This window comes from Populus euphratica, unplaced genomic scaffold (genome assembly GCF_000495115.2).
Source record: "Populus euphratica unplaced genomic scaffold, PopEup_1.0 scaffold85.1, whole genome shotgun sequence".
Lineage (NCBI taxonomy): Eukaryota > Viridiplantae > Streptophyta > Magnoliopsida > Malpighiales > Salicaceae > Populus > Populus euphratica.
Window position 1 is genome coordinate 1,140,268 of NW_011499898.1, and position 24,586 is coordinate 1,164,853.

A 24,586-nucleotide genomic window follows, 5' to 3' on the forward strand; every position below is an offset into this window, starting at 1 on the left:
AAAATAAAATAAAGCCTGTATTTTTTTTTATTAGTATAAATAATTAAATTAACTTGTATATATTTTAACTAATTTTATAGATTCTAAAATAATCATATAATAATTATAAAAGTTTTTAATAACTTTAAAATTTATATAACTCAAACTAATAATTTTTATATAGCAAATCTAAAACCTAATCATATAAATTATATTTTTTATAAGTTACACAATTATCGAGTCCATGATTTTATACTTTATAGTATGTAGATGGTAGAAAAAGAAAATTATATTTTATACTTTATAGTCTGTAGATGGTAGAAAAAGAAAATTGTTTCCTGTAAGTTGCAACTCAAGGAATAAAAAAAAGGAAACAAAGAAAAGAAATGAGCTTCCTTGTTAGATCATACACTCGAAATAAGAAACAAATGAGGATTCTTATTTATCTCCACGCGTGGCTCTCATGTCAGGGAGCTGTCGTGTCATCAATATTTTAATTTTGTGGAGACATGACAGTTTTTGGAAGCTGCCCACCAATGGTAAATATATCATCAATATAATCACATAGCTCCATCTAGGAAGATCCATTCATTATATAATTCATTCACGGTCCATAGAACATAGGCTTGCTTTTCTTTTTCCTAAGAGCACACGACTTCTTTCTTTTTAGTATTAAAATGTCACTTTAGGAGGAGAATAATTGGAGGCTTTTAAAACACATTAACAATATGAGAATCAAAAAGGCTGAAAGCAACCTCCAGCATGCATCTTCCCTTGCCTCCCCCCCCAACTTGATTGCTCAAGTACATGGCAACATGCATAAGACCAGCGCGTGTCAGAGCTGGCAGGATATTAATCTCCTAGGTGCGATATTTTTTATATAGGGCAGGACATTATCAAGGTTTATTATTATTATTATTATATTCCACATAAATCACAAGGTTTTCTAACATGGGTGGGTGTAGGTCAAAGGGGCAATTCACCTAGAAAGAAAACTTTTGGTATGCAAGGTAGCTACCTTCGTCATCATCGATGATAAAGTCTTCCATAAAAGACAATGATTCATCCAGTTGCAGCGATGTGGTAGGCCATGGTGGCCAGCCACACTATCAACATGAGCAGATATTTTATAGTGAACAAGAAAAGACTAGGCAATTATGCAAAGCTTAAGACATCTAATTACCCACAGCTAAATCCACAAGGCTGTCCAAATCTCTCGATAATCGCAATTAGTCCATTCCTACTGCATCTCCATAATAAGCATATGCTGGAATCAACTTACCGCATCCTGCTCGTTAGAAACACCTTCATTTCTCTTTGAATTGAGGCAACAAGTGCCCCCCTCCTCCTCACCAAGCTTCCAATAGCCATCACGAAAACGACGTCTTTTTGCAGTTCTAGACTTCCTTCACTCACTCCCCTTTCGAGTGTGATGTGGAGTACAGTAACAAAATGTCAATTTTAAAACTATTAACTGTAAATCAACCCCATTCCTCCCCCCCAAAAAATCAGTATGATGAATTCTGGGAAGCAAGTTAGACGATGATTCAAAAGTCAACTTGCCATCACTACCTGTATCACTTACTGTCGACACGAGAAGAATTTCCTGGCAGGACACAATTTGCGGCTCCTCATTTCACACGGCACTGATTGGATAACTATGAACATCTCTCACCAGGATCTTGGAACCCAGATAAGCACATGTACTTGCAACATACGATCTCATGAAACCTCAGGAGATTCAGAGAAACGAACAAAATCATCATCACAAGGTGAAAAACATCCAGGAGGACCAAGATTAAGGAAACAGTGTGAATTTGCACTATCAAGGAACTTCAAGTCTATAACTGTGACAATGAAGATTTTTTTTTTTTAAAAAAATTTCTATTCAAGTATAAACAGTAGTCAGATGTCAAATATGACACAGAAGGCTAGAATGAACAATTGCGGTGATTTGCTTGTGGTTTCAAAAAGGGATCCTAACCTCACATTTGGTATTAAATACATATTTGCCTAGCCAAAATTCCCACATGGCCTTCTACAAAACAGGGACAGTTCCACTTGGTTGCTGCATAGTTCCAATTGATTGACCTACAAAAACAGAGTTGTCACCAGGTAGATAATTTTATCTCCATCTTCTTTGGACTTTACAGGCAGCTGAATGGAAAAGGAAATGAGAAAACAAATATAAACATGCATTGGACAAAGTGAGCATCATTGCGATGGTAATGATAGCACAAGAAGACAATCTTAAACACTGAAAAATAAAAAATTCATACAACTTGAAAAACAGTTGCAGTAATAATTCATGAACACAAACGCCAGGCTACTAATTAATAAGCTCAATTATGATTAGCAATTTTAATGAAATTGTCTAAAACTTTCCATTTTACTAACTGCGATCATGCCTAGCCTATAGCTGATTCAAAAACATGGAGCTTGTAACAGTAGAAGAAATTAGTAGACCACCTGGCTTCCCTGCAAAAGAATACGGCTTTGGAAGATATTTGCTTCTGAGCATTCCAATTGAAGCAGTCTGGGGTATTTGAATGTTATCAACAGGACACTGATTTGAGAAGTTAGTCAATGGTGGACATCCTCCAGATTTATCCATGCGCATCTCTGAGCTTTGTGCAAGAATTTGATCTGGTTGATGCACAGAAGGATCTCTCTGCCTTACCTGGATTAAGTCAGTAGCTTCCAATTATATTATTTATGTTAACTCAGCAGTGTGAAAAGGTATAATTTAAACAAAAATATAATTTCGAAACTAATGCTATGGAAAGTTATTAAAGTCAAGGCATTGAAAACTTCCAGAGTGTGCAACTTGAAGCATCTGGAAGCAAAATGAATTTCTTGAACGGAAGTTATAGCATGAAACTGCAGGTTCCATTGTTATAACTTGAACTTCAGTACAACACTAGATGTAAAAATTAAAATGTCGGTTTCAACAATTCAGAATCAATAACTCTATGATGCGTGTGCACTGGCAAGTAAAAATCTAGCTCAATTCTCTCATTTCTCTTAGATTTTGAAGACAAGACCCTTTACAACAGCCAAATAAAAGTTGAGCCATCAAAAGTAAGAAACAATACATACACAAACCTTCTCTTTGGTCAGGCCATCTGTTTGTGCATCTAAGGAACCCCTCTGAGACGAAGCCTGCAGTTGCATTGGGCTTTCCTGTGATATTCCTGAACTCATCATGTTATTCTGAAGCCCCTCAGAAGATGCTGCATGGTGCAGATAAGCAACTGCTGACCGTAGATGAGTGTTTCTTTGAGAGTAATAAACTTTGGTAGCAAGGGGAACTGGAATGTCTGATTTAATACCACAGAGCATTATCCAATATTGAGAAAGCAGAGAATCCAAAGTGAAGAATAAAAAGAGGTTCAGATATCTTCACAGAAAAGTTACAGAGAAGATGATCACTAAATGCAACAAAAGAATATTTTTTTGTACACAGGCAATGCTAATGGGCTCTCCCATGGTATTTAGAGACAAGCATCATCATTAGGCATGTCATTTCCTGAATTTGATCGTGCTTGAAAATCTCCCCAAGGACAATAGACAAAAAACACATCTTCTTGAGCACATCATGTAGTCAACAGCAGCACAAACATCCAGGCCGATCATCTCAGGTGAGTTATGAACATCTAAGTGAATGCATGGTTATCACTATGGCATGTTGGAAATAAAAACACTGTTTTGAATGTCAATAACCTAATTTTTCCACCTATGCCACTCCATTTTCTGGTTGTAAATTAAATGTTGAAAAGATTTTAAGATTCTTTGTTTCCATTCTGCTCTACTCCTTTTCCTCTAGTGTAAGGGAAAGAAATAGATATTCAACCTGTCTAAAATATGTTTTTGGTAGCAAAAAAAAATTAGACTGAAAAAATCTGAAGTCACATTTATTGACAAGCCTGCCAGATATCTTGGACAGACACAAACTTCACATGGACAGGGAACAGCAAGTGCATGACAAATCAGTAACTAGAGTGCAAAGAAGGTGCAATGGTCAGGCCAAAATTTCTTTCAAAGTACAATTTCAAAAGAAAAGGGTGGTTTTGTTTCGTGATTGGAGAGAGAGAGAGCAGAACAAGTTAGTGAAAAATAAATCTAGCCTTACAGGTAAATGGATCCACAGTGCTAGTAACTTTTGCTAAGCCAGAAGCTGTTTCTGGATCATCTGATAGAAGTCGGTGCTCAGTTGATGTGCTACACAAACAAAAAACAATGGATCATGGAATTGAAACCAGCATCAAAGTTCACAAGATTGTCATAGAAAGCTGGCACAGAGGATGGTTTAATATAGAGGCTTGAATATTTTTGATAGAATATTGGGTCTGAATTTCACATCACTCTCAACTTGGGCACTCAGTAAAGAAGCACTCTCGATTGAGGGGAAAAATAAAAGTATTGACCTTATAACATGATTAGACACATTATCATTTAGGTACAGAATAAAGGTGCATGGAAACAGAATCCAGAGATAATTGTACAGCCACTAAAACTAACTACCCTTTTAATTATTCGGCAATACAAATTCTAAGAAAATTAGTAAACACTATTTCCTAAGCAAAAGTTTCTAAGCATGACAGCATAATATGAGAACATGATTGCACATAAGTGCAATGGCAACAAAGAGGATGAAAGGAGAAAGCCATCACAGAATATGATATTCAAAATTCATACAGTATAATGGACAATATTTAAGATGCATGAAGATATGCAGATAACACTATTTAAAGCAATCACATGCCATAAATAACAAAGAAAGCATACAATTTATGGCGTTTTGTTGGAGGTGGCATTTCACAGGCTGAGTAGTCTGTATTCTCAGGAATCACTCCTTCACCATCCATCATTGATGCAACATCTACAGAAGCAGAATTTCCTAACGAACAAAGGAAAGCAAGAAATCAAATAAATTCAAACAGGATAGTGTGAATATGTGTCTATTGCAAACACAAACCTCTGTAGAGAACGCAAGATTAAAACATCACTCTCTTAAGATTTCCAATGTAATAATAACAAAAGGATAACCCAACTTGACTGAAGAACAACCATTGTCTCATCCATATAGGACTTTTGCCACAATGTCCATGGTGAAGTGGGTTGAATTCCTTGTAAGGAAAAATAAGTGAATCTAGCTAGCTTAGGTTCATTAATTTTATTACAAAAGTATCATACAAGAGAGCCTCTGTTTGAAGGAAAAGCACTGGGATGCAACTTGGTAGAAAAGGAGTGGTTTCCAGATCATATCTACCAAGTGCTTTCTTCACTAACCCCATCTCAAGTACCAGCACTACAGAATGCAATCAGACTACCCAAGAGAGAAGTTTCACCCAAAGATCTTGCATCTCATGGAGGAGAAAGGGGAGGACTATCAGATTTCTCTCTTAAAAAAAGTAATTACAGGACTTATATCCTCTCTCACAAAAGAAATTACACAACCTTTTACAGAGACACAGATACCTGAAAATAAGAAAATAGACCTATAGTCTTCAAACAAACGAATGCTGATGGACATTCTACCAAATAACATTAAAAACATGCTTGAGCACTGTACAAAGTAATCTTATTGGTTAATGCAAATAAAGTACCACGTAAGCACTGAGCAGCAGTTACATCAAAGGCTAGCCATTAGACCCAGTACAGACACGAATAGATGGAACACAGAATCTTGTGTCAAAGATGAAGGAGCACATCCAGTTTTTAGCACAATTTCAACAAAGACTGGCCACTAACCAAGGTAGGTGCAACACAACAAGAAAATTTCCTGGAAGAAGAAAAATGTTATGGATTGAAACAAGAATGTAGTCCACGGTAATATGAATTCACATCAAGTTTTGTCACAGAACTCAGCAAAGACATTTTTCATAGTTTGAATGTAGAGCAATAAAGAAGGAAATATCAGGTCTGACTCAAAAATTAAAATTAAGAGGCCAACAACTGTCCCAACTCTAGAGAATGTGGCATCATTCACATGCCAACCAAGAGATGTGACTAGAAGCAATTTAGAAAGATTTTTCTTTCTTGATCGTGGACACAAGCAAGAAACTTCATGAATATCTCCTTTTGGGAAAATGACAGGGATTGAACTGCTTAGTAGGTCCCTCATTTGCTCACGTGCAAAGCCTTGGACTTGTTCACCTCAAACAATGGATTACTGTGGCAGGGCGGCCTTTTTGTTTCACAATAAGAACTGGAGAGGGCAACAAGCTTCAAAAGAAGGAAAGAAGCGGGACCAGCAGCCTCAAATCCCCTGCTATTGAATAAGCTTTTTCCCTGTCAATAGAATCCCCTGTTTCTGCCTTCTGATAAATTCTTTGATTCGTTTAAGCAAGGATTATGTAGCCTGTGCTTACCTTAAACTTAACAAACCTATCTGGTCTTTGGCCAAAGCAAGGTTAACCCAGACCAATGTCTGTGAAAAAATGCAAGAGAAGGTAATTTTTTTCAGCCCAGGGCCTCCAAGCTTGTACAGCCAGATGTCAGTCCTACACTATTTTAAGTATCAGAGATTGTTGTACAAGCTAACACTTAAAACAGAACTTATCAGCTAACCAAGGACTGTTAACAATACTCAAATTACTTACATCTGAAAGAACATATACTCAAAAAGATTACCCTTTGATTTTCTATATAAAAAATGCAAGGCAAGAGATTAAATAAAGATAGAATTTAAAGCATAGATAACTTACTTTTTTTATCCAGGGAGAAGCAAGAAGGCACTCTAGGTTGCCCATCCAAATGCGATTCTGATGCAACAGAATCATCTGCAACTATGGATTCAGACCTTTCTCGTTCCCCAACTGATGTAGCTTGGTCTAAAAGTTAAGAACTAAACTATTACCCAGTATAAAAAAACAAAATAAAAGTAAAACCATATGCAAAACTCAAAGCACCAAACTTTGTTCATATATGTAACAATCAATGAGAAAAAAACCACCATCTCTTTGCATATCAACAACCCCCTCCCCACCCCGCGTTCTCCCAACCCCCAGATTAAAAAAAGTCATCTGAATGAACCCCAGATACGGATTTAAACTGACTTTGAGGTCTCAAAATAAAAGAAAAATAAAACAATGGATACTAGAATAGGCAGTGAATAACTTTTTCCTCTCCTTCCTTGGAGGTTTCCTGCATCCTGTGCTGCCATCAAGCTCCAGGTTCATTTCTTCAGCAGCGTTTAAGAGCCTGCAAAGCTCTGAAAAAAATACAAGGAGAAAGAAACCTAAGTCAGTTAAGAACTAGCACTGCCAAACTTGAAGGGTTATACCTAAACATTGAAGGTAGGCAATCAATTACCCCATAACAATTAACACATATGTACCGGTATGAAGAAACAGTTACTTCTAAAAGCATAGTTATTAAAGCTGGCCCGGGGGTTGACCTGTCCAAGGATCCGGGTCCTGGGTCACACAGATTGACTTGAGAAAAATTTTTTAAAAAAAAAGTTTGAGATTTTAATATTTCACATGAAAAAGTTAAGAAGCATTTCATGTGAAAGCAGACCATACATATAGCTATACCACATTAAAAAGTTAAAAAACATTCCATATGAATGCAGGCTATATATAGTTATCCCACATCAAAAAGTTATGAAACATTTCATGTGGCTGTAGGCTATAAAAAAAATATAAGGCTGAGTATTCATAAGTTAATTTTTTATTTTTTGGATTTATTAAAATATATATATTAGTCTCACCTGGGTTATGCCGGATCACTCGGGCTTGACTTGGCCAATTGCAATTCTGGATTTTGCCTATTTGAAACCCGACCATAGCCCTGAGCCACTCAGGTCCCAGGTCAACCTACTAGGCCGGGCCGGGTTCATAACTATGCCTAAAAGTACACATTCATCCCATCAAGATTAAACAACAGCTGGCTAGCACCATCAGTTTTGACCAAAGTACTATTTTCAAGTTGACTAGCACCTATCTGGAAGAGACTGCAAATAAAAACCTATTCAGAGATTGTAATATTTCATCATCTGATGTCAATGACAATCATGTTACACCCTGATTAAGCCACTCAGCCAAGTAAAGAAACATGTTACAAACTCATTGCTATTTGGAGTATTGAGGAAAGTGCCTATATGGACTCCAAAGTAAGTCCTAGCTTGCATTTGTGCAAATCAAGCAATGCAATATATATTTTTTTTCCTTTTAAATTGGGATAAACGCTGATAATGCTCACATCTAGCACATTATGGAGGAGATAATGTTGATAACTGAAAGGTGCCAAGACAATCAAAACACTAATACTTGGTCTATGGTGCTCATGACTTCATATTATTATCTGTACCAGCAAATATTGTAAAGCAGCATGATCCAACAACCATATCAATGATCAATGATCAATACAGTGAAAGAATGAAGCACTTAGTAGTCCTGATTAAACACAAACACTTGCCAACATCATTCCTAAAAACAAAACAAAAATTCCACGTCATTGTTTCTCATGTTTTTCAACCATTTTAAAATCTTTTTATCCATTCCATGGAGCTCTAATATTTGAAACATAAGATATGTCAACACCCATCTGTTATAACTGCTACAAGAATTCGGAAAGAAAGAAAGTGGAAAGGAAAAAACTGAAAAGGGAAAACCTCAAAACCTGCATGGGCTGCATATTGGCTAGCCTTCACTGTCTTCTTACAAGCATTGCAACATACCTTCACAATGATATTACAGGGTTAGAAAAATAATTTAGAAATATCATAAGCACACCAAAGTATTAACAATATATTGCATGCGAAAGGAGAATCAATGAGCTAGAATATAGTTTAAACAAACATTAAAATTCCAAAATGCCAAAGCTTACCAGGTCCAAAGGGTCAGTCATAGGCATCAAACCAAAAACATGCATGTCTGCAAAAAGAAATGATCAAATAACAACAAAATTGAGTGCAATGGAAAAACAATGACTTTGACCAGGAAATCAATGAAGAACATCACAACCAAGACTTCACAATGCAAAATGGTCATAAACTGTGCACATCCCTAATTTGGCATGCCATGTACATTCTTAGTACTCCCTGCAGAGAAAAAAAATGGCAGGGATTTCCCCACATCAATGCAGTGCTAGGAGGTTACCTTCTTCATCAAGTAAATTTGGTTCATCCGATTCATGTAATTCTCTACAAATATATCGAGTGACAAATTTCTGCTGGCTAACCACATCTACAAAAAATTGAAGCCGATATGAATAGAGGAAGCTCTAATGGAAAGTAAAAGAGCAAATGAAATATCACCTAGCATATAAATTTAATTCCATTTACCATTAATAGTTAATTTCTTCATGGAAGTACATTATGGAACTAACGACTAATGATTACCTGCAGTATTTTGTGACAAACTCCCGGCCACCAGAAGCCTAGCCATGACAGCCATTCTCCCATTTCCAATTGAGCATACCATTGATCCTAAAATACAATTTAAGTATCTATACACTTCAATTAATAACATATATCAAAGAAAACCATTGAAATGATTACACATTTACAAAGGCATTTACTCATCTCTACCTATATTGCAAAAAAGAAAAAAAAACCACAAAATTGCACAATAACAAACTAAGAAATAATCTAACTTCTTTAAGATAACAAATATAGGCTTCGGCCACATTAATTGCGAAACAAAGCACATATTAGAGCTTAGAGTGCAAAAAACACACATTGCCAGATCACATAAATTGAAATCATTCGTCCATAACGGACCACAAAACCCCTACATATCTGATATCCACAACCCTGATTATCGCATTCGTAAATTTAATTTCAAGAAAACGCCTAATGAAATAAAAATCAGAGTTCGAAAACACACCTCGAATCTGCACAGACAATTAACCGATGAGATAACCTTTAAATCGAAGAGAAATCAGCGACTTTTCTTTATTAAAAAAAGAATGTGCGTGTCTCGAAAATGCAAGTACAGGTAATAGAGATTGATTATAGAAGAAGAAAAGTGTGAGAGTAGAAACCCTAAACACAGAGGGAGAGGGAATATACACGTCTCTTGTTAATTTAGAAGTACGCTCTTTATATTTTCTTTTGTTGTTCCTGTCTCCTCTCTGAGAGGAGGAGGAGGAGGAGATGACAATCTGTGATTTTAGAAGAGCATTCCAGTCTGATAATTTTTGTGAACGATATCCAATGAGAGCCAGAAGACTTCAGCAGCGTGACGAAGGATAAAAAAACGTGAGCATTCAATTACTGTCTTTGATTAGTTAAACACAAGTAGTCCTGCACTCTGCTGCGGATTGTGAATTATTTAAGTACTGTTATTTAGCCTTCAACTTGGTTAATTTAAAAACAACATTAGAAACATGTAAAGATATCTGATAATAAAATTAAAAAAATAATAATATAAAAAACTTTTCAAAGTTGAATTTTTATACGTAGAAATCACGTTTCGTGATTTTTTTTAAATATTATTTTTTAAATTATTTTAATATATTAATATAAAAAATATTTTTTAAAAAAATAAAAAATTATTTCTATATATATATATATTTAAATTAAAATATTTTAAAAAGCAAAGGCTACTAAACACTAAATACCATTATAGACTTATGATCTATCTATCTACACAAAAAGTTTATTTATTAATTTGGTATAAAAAAATACAACAACATATAATTTGATTAAAAAATTTAATATAAATATATAAAATAAATATATCTCTCAATTAATTTTCAAATAAATTTTTATTCTTTTAAAATCTATATTTTAATCATCATCACCGTGGGTAATGTAAAATATTATATTACCATTTTTAAATTTTTAATATATAAGATATATGTTAAATATTATTTTATTAAGTTAGTTAAATTTATCTTTTTATTTTTTAAATATTATTTCAAGTTTTTAATTTTTATTAGCCGGTAACTTTATTAAGTGTTTCTACTTTTTTTTTCTAAGATGTCTTTTTTTTAGTTTTTAATTTAATGTCTTAAACATTTTATTATTATATTATTTTAATTATATTTGAATTTTAATAATATAATAAATATTATGAATTATTTGTTTTGCTTTATTTATGATGATAATTTTTTGAAAATACTATTGAATTTTTTTTAGTTTTAAAAAACATAATATTTTAAAGAATTTTGAAACACGTCGAAACATTTATACAATTTGTTATACACACACTAAACATAGATGTGATATTCTATATGCACAAACAAGAGATTCGAGTTGTTACACTACTGCTGGTGAAGATACGGTAAAATTACAACTTTTGAAGCAATTCACTTCGAAAAAAGTGAGTAGAGTACTTAAAATTGTTCTGTTGCGGGTTCTTCACCAGGATGAGACGCCTTTACGCTCCAGGTTCTTCCAGGGAATCCAGAGCTCTGATCTATCCCTCATCAACTCAAGCATTGCAGTTGAGTTTCTTGGAAGTTTTCTATATTTGTTTATCTCAAGCACCATATTGGGTGTTCTAGTAACTCTGTCCCTCTCTGTATAGGAAGCTTTCTCTATTTGTTTATCTCAAGCATATCATGTGATTCATCGGTGAATTCTGTTTTGTGCATTGCACGCTTTTTTGGCTCCTGCAGACTGGACTACCTGGCGCAGACATTATCAAAAAGCTTTACTTCGGCAGGTTCCAATGACAGACAGAAGTTTAGGGCTGTAAAAAGTATCAACCACAGCAGCTCAATTGCAAGTGGATCAGATCTGAATTCATCTCCAGATTGTTGCCAATATTGTGGTTCTACTTCTTTTTATGATGTCCTCAAGTTTGTTTCATTTTTACATAATTCCATGATAGCTCATGTGATGCAAGAAATATTGGGTTTTCAGCCATTCTCACTGTATTCTTTTTGTGGGATTGTTATGCCTCACTGCACATGGTATGATGTTACTGAAAGTTCAAGGATAACAACAAAGTCTGCTCTCCTGAAATGTGTTTTGGCAATTCAATCAAAATCTCTTTCATTCTGTTTCTCACTTCCAATTCTGCTGCAGCTATCACATTACTTATATCGCGGTTTTCCTCGACCCTTTCAGGCATGCTTTTGCTACTTGGTCGTTTGTTGCTGAGATCTTCTTCCTCTGTGTTGGCATGGATGCCTTGAACATTGAGAAATGGAAGGTTGTAAGTGATAGGTGAGGTTAAAAATAAAATGGGATATCATTTACCGCAAAAATATATTCCAAGATCGTAATATAAAAGCTGATACAATATTATCTTCACCATTCGCTGATGTGGAGGTTAATTCCTGGTTTCTATATTTTCAGCCCTGGAACATCAGTTCGGGTTAGTTCAAGACTCCTGGGATTGGTTCTGGTGGGAGCCTTTGTTTTCCACTTATCCCTTTTATCCAACTTGACTGAGAAGTCCCTGTATGTGAAAACAGGTATAAAGCAACAAGTACGCTCTCAAGCTATTCTTGTTTCTTGGATTTAAGTTTGTGAATCACTACCATTGGTGCTGTTTCTGTGGCTCTGACTTATAATCAGGGAAAAAAGATCGAAAGGCTTTCTTTTCCGATTTGATCTGTTTTTTCCTCCTTCTTGTTAAACACAAATAAGTTAAATATATTTCAGCCATGAGCCTGGACGCTGGTTTCGTTTGTTAATCTCCACCATTGGTGCAGTGCACTGAGTAGTTAACGTTCCTGCTAGAGACCAACAGTATACAAAAACTTCTTCAAAGAATAGCCAACAGGACACAACTACCAGGATTTCCCCTAGGCGATTTTTTTGTTACCATACTTGCTCATCTAAATGATAATTTTATTGTGATTCTTGCGGTTCACCAGGTCAGGCCATACTCGCTTGCATGGAAATGCAGTCATGATCACCAGCACAATCACAGTTGTCCTTTTCAGCACAGTGGTGGGATAATGCGTCATCCCTGTGGAGAACAGCTGGAGAAGTCACCTGCTGTATTACCAACATACCTCTGCTAAAATAGCTAGCCATGGAACCATCCGTCAGTGCCATTAGAGGAATAATGTGCTCAAAAGTAGTCCTCTTTTAGAACATTAATGACGGCAAAGTTAAGCTCGGTGCAACAAATTTTACAGTCTCCATGTTTAAGCTAAAACCATAGGTGCAGATTTTCTCTTCGAGGTTGGACCGTTCCTGCATACATATTGTTGCATATATGATAGTTTCCACCCTCAACTTGGTCCGTCGGTGTTTAGGCCCTGGGAGCTAGAATCTGAATTGGAGATTGGATTTTGGGATCAAACTTCAGCTTTATTTCCTTTCAAGGCTCCGAAAATGGATCAATATTTGTAACAATCATAAAAGTCAATGGCTTGAACCGGAAACTGCAGCTTAGGACTCGACGAAGTTTCATTTGTCAAACACAAGACTGATGTAGTTAAACTGTTGGATCCATATAGGTCTTTGGATTGATGCCTAAACCACTGGTAAGGATCTTGCTTCCGTCATAAAAGCACACTGCCAGTATGTTGTCTTCTGAACTATAGTCCTAAATCCTTTGCGGTGCACTGCTCAATGGACAAGATTCAGAAGACAACCAGGCCCGCTACAATGTGCCACGTCCAACCAGAACAAGGATGCTCTTGAGCACCCCTTCTCACACAGTCCACCATTGGAGAAAATTTGACAATGGCTTCATGCGACCTGTTTTTGGCAGCCGTGGATTCGTATCAGTTGTACCTTCCTCCCCCACTGACCAAAGTGTTCATCAATGGCAGTAACAGAGAATTCTCAAAAGCATAGGATGCTAATCATTGAAACTTGCAAGAAGGCCATGCAGTCGGCTTTTGGTGTGAAATTTGTTTGATAGCAAAGAAAGATTTAAAATTATTTTGTGTTTTTTTACTATTTATTTTTAATTTTAAATTATTTTTTTCATCGTTTGATATTATCAAAAATAAATTTTTAAAAAATAATAATATATTATTTTTTTAATATATTTCCACCATAAAAATACATTTAAAACAAAACTCTGAATACAAGTTTAAGTTTCCTTTGTTTCGTGGTGTGTCTCCCTTCCATTTAACAAATTGTAGTGATTTAAATATATTAATCAATCGTGGTTAGATTTCGAAAGTGGAAATTGACAATCTGTAATACTAATTCTGTTACTCAAATAACCTTGCAACTTGCCTTTCGAGCGTCCTGGGGAGACCTGACCCCTTTGACTTTGACCAAGTGGAGGTTTGCTTCTAATTGTTTTACAGCCCTTGCACAAAGTTATTGTTTTTTACTTTTAAGTTAGGTTTATTTCAATTTGCTAGATCAAAAATAATTTTTTTAAAAATAAAAAAATTTATTTTAATAAATTTATAAATAAAAAACACTTTAAAAAACAATCATTATCACACTTTCAAACACTAATCTCACAAATAGAGAAGCCGAGAGCATAGACAGCACATATAAAGAGAAAATACAGGTACCTAGTTAAAGGAGTGAAAACCTGGTAGTTAGACTGCCTTGCGAACTTCTACCTGTGCACAATTTATTCTTTTGTTCGAAGTCTTCTTAGCTGAGACATGTACTAAGAACCCACAAAACCCATTGCACACTCGGCCTTCGAATTTAATGGGATGATCCACCACAGGCACAATTTGCAGTAGTCTGAAACATGGGGTTTGAAACCAACTTGAGTCCCAAAGCTCATAATATGCACCAAAAATACCTCGGAGTTAGCCTTTTAGTACAGAAACGAACCATGAAACCAAGCTGTTCCAACACCAAACCCCTTGAAAGGAAACGAGAGGCTCGTGGAAGCTGCAAGTCGACCAGTCCTCGTCCATGATCTCTCCATCATGTCCTTCACACTTAAGAAGTACAGTTTGTCGCAAATCCCAACCAAAGTCTACAAAAATCATCTACAGTCTACAAAAACCATCTACTTATCTACATAGATTACCCTGATTTCACGAAAGACTTGTAACATGTATAGTTAAAAACCATTGCTGTCACCCCAGCTCACGAGTTCCATGTTTCACAAATTGTGTTATACATGTGTGACCAAAGAAAAACTTGCTATGAAAAAATGACTAAAACTGGTTCCTAATAGTTACGTGAATATATAGAAAATGAAACAAAAAATTCAATGAAATTGGATATTGGCCAGGCACTCTAATAGCATCAGCACATTCCATGCATAAATGTCAGGCCATATCCAGAATAGGGAAAATGGCCCAAGCTTCCGTTCTTATCACAGTAGTGTATCTTCCACATCCCTACATCAGCAGCATGGAGAGATGAGTATCAAAATAAAAGCTCAAAGTTTTGAGTGAACACAAAACAAGTACAAGAACACCATAACTTTGATGGTATAAGAAACATGGATGTATCTTGACATTGGTTATAAACTACTGCACTCAAAAGAACTCCTAGCAACACATTCCAGATGTTAGCCTAGCAATTATAAAAGAGTGACAGAGTCTTGGTAAAATAGGGGGCAAGAGATGGCCTGGATTTGATATTAACAAGAACATCAGATAAACAGGGTCTTGATAAAACAATAAACCAAATTAGGGGTGACCATTCAAGTAATTCAGGTAAAAATTTGTCAATTCAGAATTTATTTTTGAATTTTTTTCAAATTCTTCTCTGACCTAAATTAAGTTTTTGATTCTCCACGTTATATTTTTTCAGAATTGTATTTCGGATTTACCTGAATTTTCTGAAATAATTTGAGTCTCCTTTCGCCCAATGTATTTTATTTCTTTTCCAACCTAGTAATAAATACTTATATATTTTTAATTGATTTTTTTTTATTTCATGTAAGTCAGGTCTCCTGAAACCCTTGAACCCTTACCCAATTTTCTTCAAAGTTAATTTGGAGAATTACCTGAATTTTCCATTCTCCAAAAATTTTAAAAAGAATTTTACCCAAAGTAGTTCAGAAAATTCAGGCAAATCAAAATTTTTTGAATAGCGATCATCCCTAAACTGAATTAGAACATATATAAGGTTGGGGGTCAAATAATGAGGATATTAATCCAAACTAACTCTTACATTAACAGAAGAGGAGTAATCGTTGCCAGGTTAGTGAAGCAGTATTTGAATTAAGGATCACATAATCAATATTTCAGATGTGGAGGCCAAACAAGATTTAGAAGATTGGAAGAAAATCTCTCAAAATTAAATTAATCATACTTGTTTTCTTCATATAATAACCTCACAAAACTGTTTGAAATCCATCAATTATCTAGTAATCAATAATTTGAAGGTTTCAATCTTTACCAGAACAAAAGGTCATTCACACCATGCTAGTGTGCACCGGATAACTCCCCAGAACTCGCAAGAATGTAGCAAACTCCTGCCAGAGAAAGATCAATTCAAGTCATTTATAGGCAAATACTTCTGTAATAGGCTTTAGAAGAAAGAGCACCTTAAGATGCCTGAGGGCATTCTGAGCATTCTCGTCAGCCATTGATGCTTCAAAATCCACATAAAATAGATAGTCAAAGTATCTGCAGAGCAATTATATAAAAAAATCAGGCCAAAATTTTGAAGGTCTGTTATTAATAGAAAACAGCACGAAGAAGAAGCAGAATCTAATTATCAACTAATATATATAAGCAGTCTAGGATTAAATGAAGATAAGTTCCTCAGTAAATTTACTTTGGAAGCCCATTGTTGCCATCATCAGATGCTCTCAAGGGCTGCTTCCGCAAGGGACGACTCTCAATCTGGTTGCAAGAACCAAGGAATAAGGAATAACACAGCCTAAAACAATAATTGCAAATTGAGCCTCGCAATGATGATATGCCACAGGGAAAAAAGAAAAATTACTTTAGTGAGGTTGATTCGCCGAAGAGCAAAAACAGCAAGGGCCTTGAAAAGCACCCCAGGACCCTCCTCCAATGAAAAAACTATGCTTGTCTGGATCTCAAGAAACAAACTTATTAGAAAAATCTGTTTTTCAGGATGTAACAGAACAATAGCTTAGCAATTTAACAGCCAATAGTTTAGCGACATGGAAGGGACTAACCTTGAAAGGCCTATCTGTGCCTGGAATTATTGGTTCTCTTGCCAGTATAAGGAATCGTGTGACATTATCAGAATCATCCTGTCAGAAGAAAGCTGTGAGTGAAGCAGTGTATATGCCACACTCTGACCATATACCACAAAAGAGCATGCAAATACAAACCTGAATATCTTCAGCTAATATATTCAATCCATAGATCGATGCAGCAGCAGAACTAGCAACAGCTCCCGTGTCTTCTAGTTTTTGAAGTGCAACATGCTACATGATCATAATGAAGTCAACTCAGTCATAACAACAGGCTGCAACATTGTGCTCCATATCCAACATTAAATAGCAAGTAGGTTGCAATTTGAGGAAAATGAGCCAGAGATTCTTTAAATTCCGTTCAAGGTATTGATGAATATCTTAACAATAGGAAAACTATTTGGAGCTTACTGGTCAATGTCATGTTTGGGGATCTTCATACAAGATTCAAAGTGCACGTCTTAAATTTTGAAGAAAAGAACAGAACAGGAGAGGAAAAAAGTGGGAGGTTAGAGAGAGAACAGATGTGAGAGACGGACATAAGCATAAGATTTCAGAAAAAACCTTTCTGGATTTTGTTCCACTTGTCAAGGATGGCTTTCAGTTCGTCACAAAATCTTACTTTGCAACAATTTCAAATGAACATACAAGAGACTAAAATGCAATTGAGCATGACAGGGTTGGTGAATGAGCCTTAGGGTGAGCTAATAACAGTGGTTCACAGCAGTCCCATGGATGGATGAGAGAATTTTTAGAGATGCTAGAAGGAAAAACTATTCAAGCAATTTCATATTGATTTAGCTACAACAAAGGGATGTTGAACTCACCTTAAATGAACATACACGAATCTAAAGTGCAATTGAGCATGACAGGGTGGTCAATGAGCCTTAGGACGAGCTAATAACAGTGGCTCACAGCAGCCCCATGGATGGATGAGAGAATTTTTAGAGATGCTAGAAGGAAAAAATATTCAAGCAATTTCATATTGATTTAGCTACAACAAGGGGATGTTGAACTCACCTTAAATGAACATACACGAGTCTAAAATGCAATTGAGCATGACAGGGATGGTCAGTGAGCCTTAGGGTGAGCTAATAATAGTGGTTCATAGCAGTCCCATTGATGGATGAGAGAATTTTTTGAGATGCTAGAAGGACAATATATTCAAGCAATTTCATATTGATTTAGCTACAGAAAGGGGATGTTGAACTCTAAGACCCGTGAGAGAAGAAAATCAACACCCAAAATCCCAAGTTCAGGCCTACCTTTGCTGCACCAGCGGTATCATCCACTGCTTCTCTGACCAATCCCAACTTTGTTAAAGTATTTTCACATTGAGCAAGAGCCTGAAACGTCACAACTACTGGATTAATCTTCATGAAAGTGGTCTAGGGAGCTGAGGTATGTATGGTATACCTGCGGATGACTTAGAACCCTCTTCAAGTCTTCAATTTTAACACCATGATTGGCTAGTAAGCAATGGCGAACAGCATATTTCACTTCTCCTACTATATGCAGCCTGTGCCGGAGCAACAGGTCGTAATTTCTGTGAATGCTCCCGCCTAGCGAATTCTCAATCGGTAAAACTGCTCTGTCCACAAGCCATCTTTCAACTGACTGCAAAGAAAAGGAAGCAAAGAAGATAAGAAAAATTGCAGCTCACACAGGATCCTAGAATACATTGTCGTGTTCAAAAATAACATTTGTTATGAAAAGGTTAAAGACACAACATGATATTCTAAAAGGGGGGGGCTGGGGAGGAGTGGGGTTGTGGGGAAAGCAGTTCCACCTGGTCATCTATTAAAGTTTGGTTACACGCTTTGAACCATTGAACAGGCCCTGCCTATTTCAAAGCCTTGACTTATTGGTGAAAATCATTGAATGTGTTGCCAAATCACAAAAGTAATGAAGCCAAGTAAAGAGAAATTTATAAATTATTTTAATCTGAATTTTTATTTTGAGATTTCTTGTAAACCTAGTCTACCTGGGAAACTTAGCCTTTAGGAATAAGAATATCAATTAGGCGTTCATATTATGTATATTTTCCTCTAACTGTTTAATTTTCTACATCCTTCCTAGGGCTTTTGACGCCTATGAAAGGATCGCTATTCTATGCAGCATTATTAACATCTGTTGCTATTCTCTGTACATGAAACTCTAATTTCTTCTAAAAATTCCTAATTCTCCAACATCACGAATCATTTGCAGGACACTTAATGAAAGTCATCCTACATCAAATAGCTCCTTAATCTCAAAATATGACATTCTGTGAGTGCCTTTGAAAGCAATTTTGTTTTTATTCAGATTTTACTACCACCTTTTTATGAAAAGGGTATCAAACATGCAATCGTCTCGGGCTGAAAAAAAAATCCTAGGATAAATCTTCTCTCCAGAACAAGACACAAGAAACTATAAAAACCTTTATTAATCCCTGAAAACCAACAACCAAAAGCATCATTATCCACTGACTATGAACTAATCAATCTAAAATTCCTGAAAAATGCGAACATCAAAAAATTAAAAGGAGAAAAAAAAGAACATTTTATTGCATGAATTTGCAAAATTGAAGACCATATGACTTATCTGCCAACTTAAATGTAAAAAAAATAAATAAATAAGGTTCAAGAATTCACTTCAAAAGCAGTATCAAATTGCTCGCATGGGACAGCCTCGCAATTCGGATACGCCTTTTGTGCTGCTGACTCACTGTAGGCGCCACGAACTCCCTATTAGAACAGAGAAGTAAGTTTACTAATCTCAAGATTTTAATCAATTATATAATAAATATATTCATTGATTATTATTTAAAAAAAATCAACATTCAAAACATAAAATAAAATAAAATAATTTACCTGGTAAGCAACGCGAAGGCAAGACCCACTGGATACTGAATTTGATAAATGAGTAGATGATAATGGTCCTAAAGCAAAAAAAAAAAATTTCAAATTTAAAAAAAAAATCTAAAAGAAATAATTACACTAGAAGCTTTGCGTGTCCGTACTTGGATGGGCGTCTTTCGAAGCGACATCGTATTCAGCATCCTGCAAGAGATTAGATTGAATGTTTTTAGCATTACCGTTCTTCTTCTTCAGCGCCTCAATTGTTTGGTCGCTTTCACTGTGAATTGAAGCCGCCAAGACTGGAATTTTGCTACCGCAGCGCCGTTTCACAGAAATCAGTGCTGATTTGATTTCGATTCTGGATGACGCACGATCAGACGGTGAGTGTTTAGCGGTGATTTGGCTTACTAGGGATTTTATCGCGAAAGCTGCCATTGATTTTCTTTCGTTCTTTCTGGCTTTAGCCTTGATGCATGGCAAGGGAGAACTTCGTGTCTTTTTTATTTTTTCGTCACAGCTGTGAACGGCTGAACGCTAATAAACAATATGTTTTTGGGTGGATCTTAAGCGCCGTTTGTTTCACCGTAAATGCTTCCATTGACTATTTTATTTGAACAAACTTTAAAATAAGACAAAACAATTTTGGTGAGGAAAAAAAACTATTTTAATCCAACATGTTTAAGGCCTAATTAGGGTGAGCCTTAACTTCATTAAATTTAATCTAACTTGTTAGGCCGGTTCAAAGCTTAATATGAGTGGTGTTTCACAATAGATAATAAGAATTAATCTGGTTAGAAATCTAAATTAATTTTATTTAATTAAAAATTTATTGATATTTTTCAGAAAAATTCAAGATTATATATTTTTTAATTTTTAAAAAAATTAATTTGATTATGACTTATATCAAATCAACCAGCATGTTAGGTTTGACAAGTATAGATTTAACCATATTGTTTCTATTAAGATTAAAAAAAAAACTTTGATTTTAAATTCTAATAATTAATTCTTGTTTTCCTCTAACAAACTTTTCAAAATAATGAAAAAGAAACTTTGATTTTAAATTCTAATAATTAATTCTTGTTTTCCTCTAACAAACTTTTCAAAATAATATTTCACTTGACTTTATTTCATTTTTACAATTTACTTATAAGATTTTATAAATTTTATTTTCTGTGTTTAGTTTTTTTTTTATTTCTAGTTTTCATTTTCCCTAAAAAAAAAAAGAAAAAAAAAGAATGATTTTGCAAAACCTTTTCAACCTTTAGAAATTGAAAACCTTATTTGCGTATTTTATATTTAATGATATTTGTATGTGGAAATGCAATCAATATATTATTTGTACATGGCTGCAATTTGGGAGAGAATTGAATATAAATTTTAAATCTAATAGCCTTATTACATGTTAAAGGTTTCTTGATCTTAGAGTTACATGAGTACTTAAAAGAAAAGCTAACAATATAGGAAAATCATTTTGAACTAAGAGATTTTTTTGCCGTGGAGATTGTAACAATGATTTTAGTTTTAATTTCTTATCTTTTTACGAGTGGAAAAACATTTCTTTTATTTGTTTTATTTATTGTTTCTTTTTTATTATTTTTTTTCTTCGCCTCAATTTCTCATCCCAAAGCAACGAAAGTATCAAAATACAATTTTTTTTTTGCCATTCATGAGAAAACAAAACACACCAGACCTCTTTCTCTTCTTCTTTTCTTACATAGAAAAAGAAAAAACTATTTATCACTATCTTTCTTCTATTTTCTTCTGCTTTCTTTTCCCTTCTCTAGACTTCTTCTTTTCCTTTATTTCTTCATCTATTTTGTTTTTATTTCTATTAAGGAAACCATTCTCTACCTCTTTTTTTCTACCATCAATGGGACAAAAGCCATTCTACACATAATTTTTGTTTTTCTTTCTAGTTGTCATAACCTATTTTTTAATTACTCCCTAAAATTATATATTTTTCTTTTCAAAAAAAATAAAAGTTGATGAAGTGGAGAAGGTAAGTCGAGGAGGATTTTAAAAATACATAAAAATTAAGCTGCAATTTTAAGAAAATTTGAGGCCTAATTATACTCTATTATACCTAAGATTGAAGGAAAAATATATATTCAAGGTCAAATTAAATGATTCTTCGATGAATCTACATAAAAATTAAGTCAAAAAATATAATTATATTTTTAAAAGACAAATTTGATTTAATCATGGGGAAAATTAAAGTTTAATTATGTTTAGGACTTAATTTGGATCCAATTAAAGGACCTAATTATACATTAAATGAATCAAATTAACTTTATTAGGGGCTTAATTAGTGAAAAAATAAGTTTAGTAGCCCAATTTAGACTTAATTGAAAATATTAAAATTTTAATAGACCAAATTTAATTTTTATCAAGTTAATTGATTGAAATCAAGAAAAAAATCATAAGAAAATAAAGGTCTTGAAGTCAATTAAGGGTCAAATTAAAAAACTTCACAGCCAAAAACCATTTGTAAAAGGCATTAAACGATAGGGGCTCAATTGACTGAAATTATGGATAACATTAAAAAAATTAAAAATCTAATGGTCAATTAGAAGTTAAATTAGACGCCAAAATTCAGGGTTAAAATTGCAGTTTTTCAAAGACTAAATTGCATTAAATTCTAAAATTCAGGGTTAAAATTGCAGTTTTTCAAAGACTAAATTGCATTAAATTCTAAAATTCAGGGTTAAAATTGCAGTTTTTCAAAGACTAAATTGCATTAAATTCTAAAATTCAGGGTTAAAATTGCAGTTTTTCAAAGACTAAATTGCATTAAATTCTAAAATTCAGGGTTAAAATTGCAGTTTTTCAAAGACTAAATTGCATTAAATTCTAAAATTCAGGGTTAAAATTGCAGTTTTTCAAAGACTAAATTGCATTAAATTAAAAGTTGGATATCTAAATTAAAATTTAGCAAAACCCTAAATTAAAACCCTATAAAACCCCAAAATGGTGCCATTTTGAAAAAAAAAAAGAAATCAGATGACACGTTGTCTAGTTAATGTTCATTATCTTCTTTATTTTTTACACAAAAAAAAAAACTGATTAGGTAATTATTTTTTAGGTGCATTTAATGCTTCATATCTCGATCTTAGAATTACATGACTAATTAAAAGAAAAACTAATAATATAGGAAAATCATTTTGAACCAAGAGATTTTTTACTTTGGATATTGTAATAATAATTTTAATTTTAAGAAAATTTGAGGCTTAATTGTACTCTATTATACCTAAGACTGAAAAAAAAATATAGATTTAATGTCAAATTAAATGATTATTGGATGAATTTACATAAAAATTAAGTCCACGAATATAACTAGATTTTTAAAAGGCAAATTTAATTTAATAATGAGTCAAATTAAAGTTTAATTATGTTTAAGACTTAATTTGGGTCCAAGTAAAGGATTTAATTAAGTGCAATGACTAATTATACATTAAATGAATCAAATTAACTTTATTATAGGCTTAATTGGTAAAAAATTAAGTTTGGGAGCCTAATTTGAACTTAATTGAAAATATTGAAATTTTAACATAACAAATTTAATTTTTATTAATTTAATTAATTGAAATTAAGGGGAAAATCACAAGAAAATGAAAGTATTGGAGTTAATTAGGGGTTAAATTAAAAAATTTTACAACCAAAGACCATTTGCAAAACGCATTAAATTACAAGGGCTCAATTAACTGAAATCAAGGATAACATTAAAAAAAATTAAAAATCTAATAGTCAATTTGAAGCTAAATTGAAGAATTTGAGACCAAAATCCAAAATAAAAAAGACGCCAAAATTCAGGGTCAAAATTGCAGTTTTCAAAAACTAAATTATATTAAATTAAAAGTTCATGATCAATTAGAGGTGTATTTAAAATAAATTAAAAGTCTGACAGCTAAATTAAACTTTAGCCAAAACCCTAAATTAAAACCTTACAAAACCCCAAAATGGCATCATTTTGAAAAAAATATGAAAAAAAAATCAGATAACACATTATCTAGTTACTATTTATCATTTTCTTCATTTTTTACTCGAAAAAAACTGTTTGTGTGGTTACTTTTTAGGTGCATTTAATGCTTCATATCTCCATCAAATTTGACAACTCCTAAGCTAAAATGATCACCTAACATTTCTCTACAACTTAATATAGTCCGATTAGGTTGATTAAAAACACAACGATTATTACGCCAGCCTAAAAATATCAACTCAAACATCCTTTTATTAACAGATTATAGTGCCTACTTTGAACCAACAATTTCAATCCTTCATAGTTGAATCAAGGGCAAATATTTTTTCCTAATAAAAACAAAATTGCTCTTTTTTCAACCTCTATATACGGGGGTGGATTTTATGGTTTGAGCGTGAAAAAATTAGAAGTCAAAGTTGAGAAAAAAAAAACATTTTTACTTGATTTTTTTTTCTTTTCCCCCTCTCAACCACCATTTTGGCTAGGTCCATCCTCACGCCACAACCATCGTTGTCACCACCAAGCACTCGTTGATCTTCCTTACAACTCCTGGAATGCTGCCAGCCTTTTTTCTCCTCTATCCAAGCAAGCCAACCACTTATTTTTCTCCCCAAACACCTCTCCATGGCCACTGTATGTAGTGGCCAATGCTTAAAATTTTGATGGGCTAGATACATAGTAACCCAACTCATTTATGGTTGGGCCGAGTCCAGCCCACCCAAAAAATGAGCCTAGATTTGTTGGGCCACCAATCAGCCCAACCCATATATTTTATAATATATTTAATTATAATAATATATATTATAATATTATATATTAAA

At 34.0% G+C, this 24,586-nt stretch overlaps 2 protein-coding genes and 1 pseudogene across 13 annotated transcripts; 1 reads left to right on the forward strand and 2 right to left on the reverse strand.

Annotated features, from left to right (window-relative positions):
- Positions 1-975: 975 nt before the first annotated feature.
- On the reverse strand, positions 976-10,237 carry LOC105132423 (uncharacterized). 10 transcript variants are annotated; one of them, XR_843572.1, is made up of 12 exons: positions 9,329-9,809; positions 9,087-9,173; positions 8,815-8,861; positions 8,608-8,665; positions 7,082-7,195; positions 6,690-6,815; positions 4,768-4,879; positions 4,112-4,200; positions 3,079-3,299; positions 2,449-2,659; positions 1,552-2,070; positions 976-1,399 (listed from the first exon to the last, which is right to left on the reverse strand). XR_843572.1 is itself a non-coding variant. In XM_011035929.1 (12 exons), the coding sequence occupies exons 2-12, from the start codon at positions 9,408-9,410 to the stop codon at positions 2,018-2,020; spliced, it is 1,200 nt and encodes a 399-aa protein (XP_011034231.1). In that variant the 5' UTR covers positions 9,411-9,415; positions 9,816-10,237; the 3' UTR covers positions 976-2,017. The 10 variants fall into 10 exon arrangements, 8 of the variants coding, with proteins under 8 accessions (XP_011034231.1, XP_011034233.1, XP_011034228.1 ...); XR_843571.1 differs by having other exon boundaries at positions 976-1,453; XM_011035929.1 differs by adding an exon at positions 9,816-10,237 and having other exon boundaries at positions 976-2,070; positions 9,329-9,415.
- On the forward strand, positions 9,915-13,674 carry LOC105132444 (sodium/hydrogen exchanger 2-like; annotated as a pseudogene).
- A 1,115-nt stretch (positions 13,675-14,789) lies between these two features.
- ADT2 (arogenate dehydratase 2) lies at positions 14,790-20,352 on the reverse strand. Of its 3 annotated transcripts, none has more exons than XM_011035922.1 (13): positions 19,951-20,351; positions 19,802-19,869; positions 19,583-19,675; positions 18,366-18,566; positions 18,215-18,295; positions 17,088-17,183; positions 16,929-17,006; positions 16,730-16,819; positions 16,559-16,626; positions 16,326-16,407; positions 16,178-16,253; positions 14,854-15,168; positions 14,790-14,811 (listed from the first exon to the last, which is right to left on the reverse strand). In XM_011035922.1, exons 1-11 carry the CDS (start codon positions 20,222-20,224, stop codon positions 16,194-16,196), a joined length of 1,191 nt encoding a protein of 396 aa, XP_011034224.1. In that variant the 5' UTR covers positions 20,225-20,351; the 3' UTR covers positions 14,790-14,811; positions 14,854-15,168; positions 16,178-16,193. The 3 variants fall into 3 exon arrangements, with proteins under 3 accessions (XP_011034224.1, XP_011034225.1, XP_011034226.1); XM_011035923.1 differs by lacking the exon at positions 14,790-14,811 and adding an exon at positions 15,283-15,321 and having other exon boundaries at positions 14,855-15,168; XM_011035924.1 differs by lacking the exon at positions 14,790-14,811 and having other exon boundaries at positions 14,855-15,168; positions 20,026-20,352.
- Positions 20,353-24,586: the final 4,234 nt, after the last annotated feature.

Bases quoted from the DNA above. Each gene is read 5' to 3' on its own strand.
- LOC105132423 (XM_011035926.1), bottom strand. From the start codon at position 9,458: ATGTTATTAATTGAAGTGTATAGATACTTAAATTGTATTTTAGGATCA. The intron at 6,810-7,081 runs GTATCCATTGTT...TTTTAGACCAAG, and splicing joins GTTATTCACTGCCTATTCTA to CTACATCAGTTGGGGAACGA. The intron at 3,300-4,111 runs GTAAGGCTAGAT...GTATTAAATCAG, and splicing joins CACTGTGGATCCATTTACCT to ACATTCCAGTTCCCCTTGCT.
- ADT2 (XM_011035922.1), bottom strand. From the start codon at position 20,224: ATGGCAGCTTTCGCGATAAAATCCCTAGTAAGCCAAATCACCGCTAAA. The intron at 16,408-16,558 runs GTAAATTTACTG...ATTGCTCTGCAG, and splicing joins GGCAACAATGGGCTTCCAAA to ATACTTTGACTATCTATTTT. The intron at 16,254-16,325 runs GTGCTCTTTCTT...TTTCTCTGGCAG, and splicing joins ATGCCCTCAGGCATCTTAAG to GAGTTTGCTACATTCTTGCG.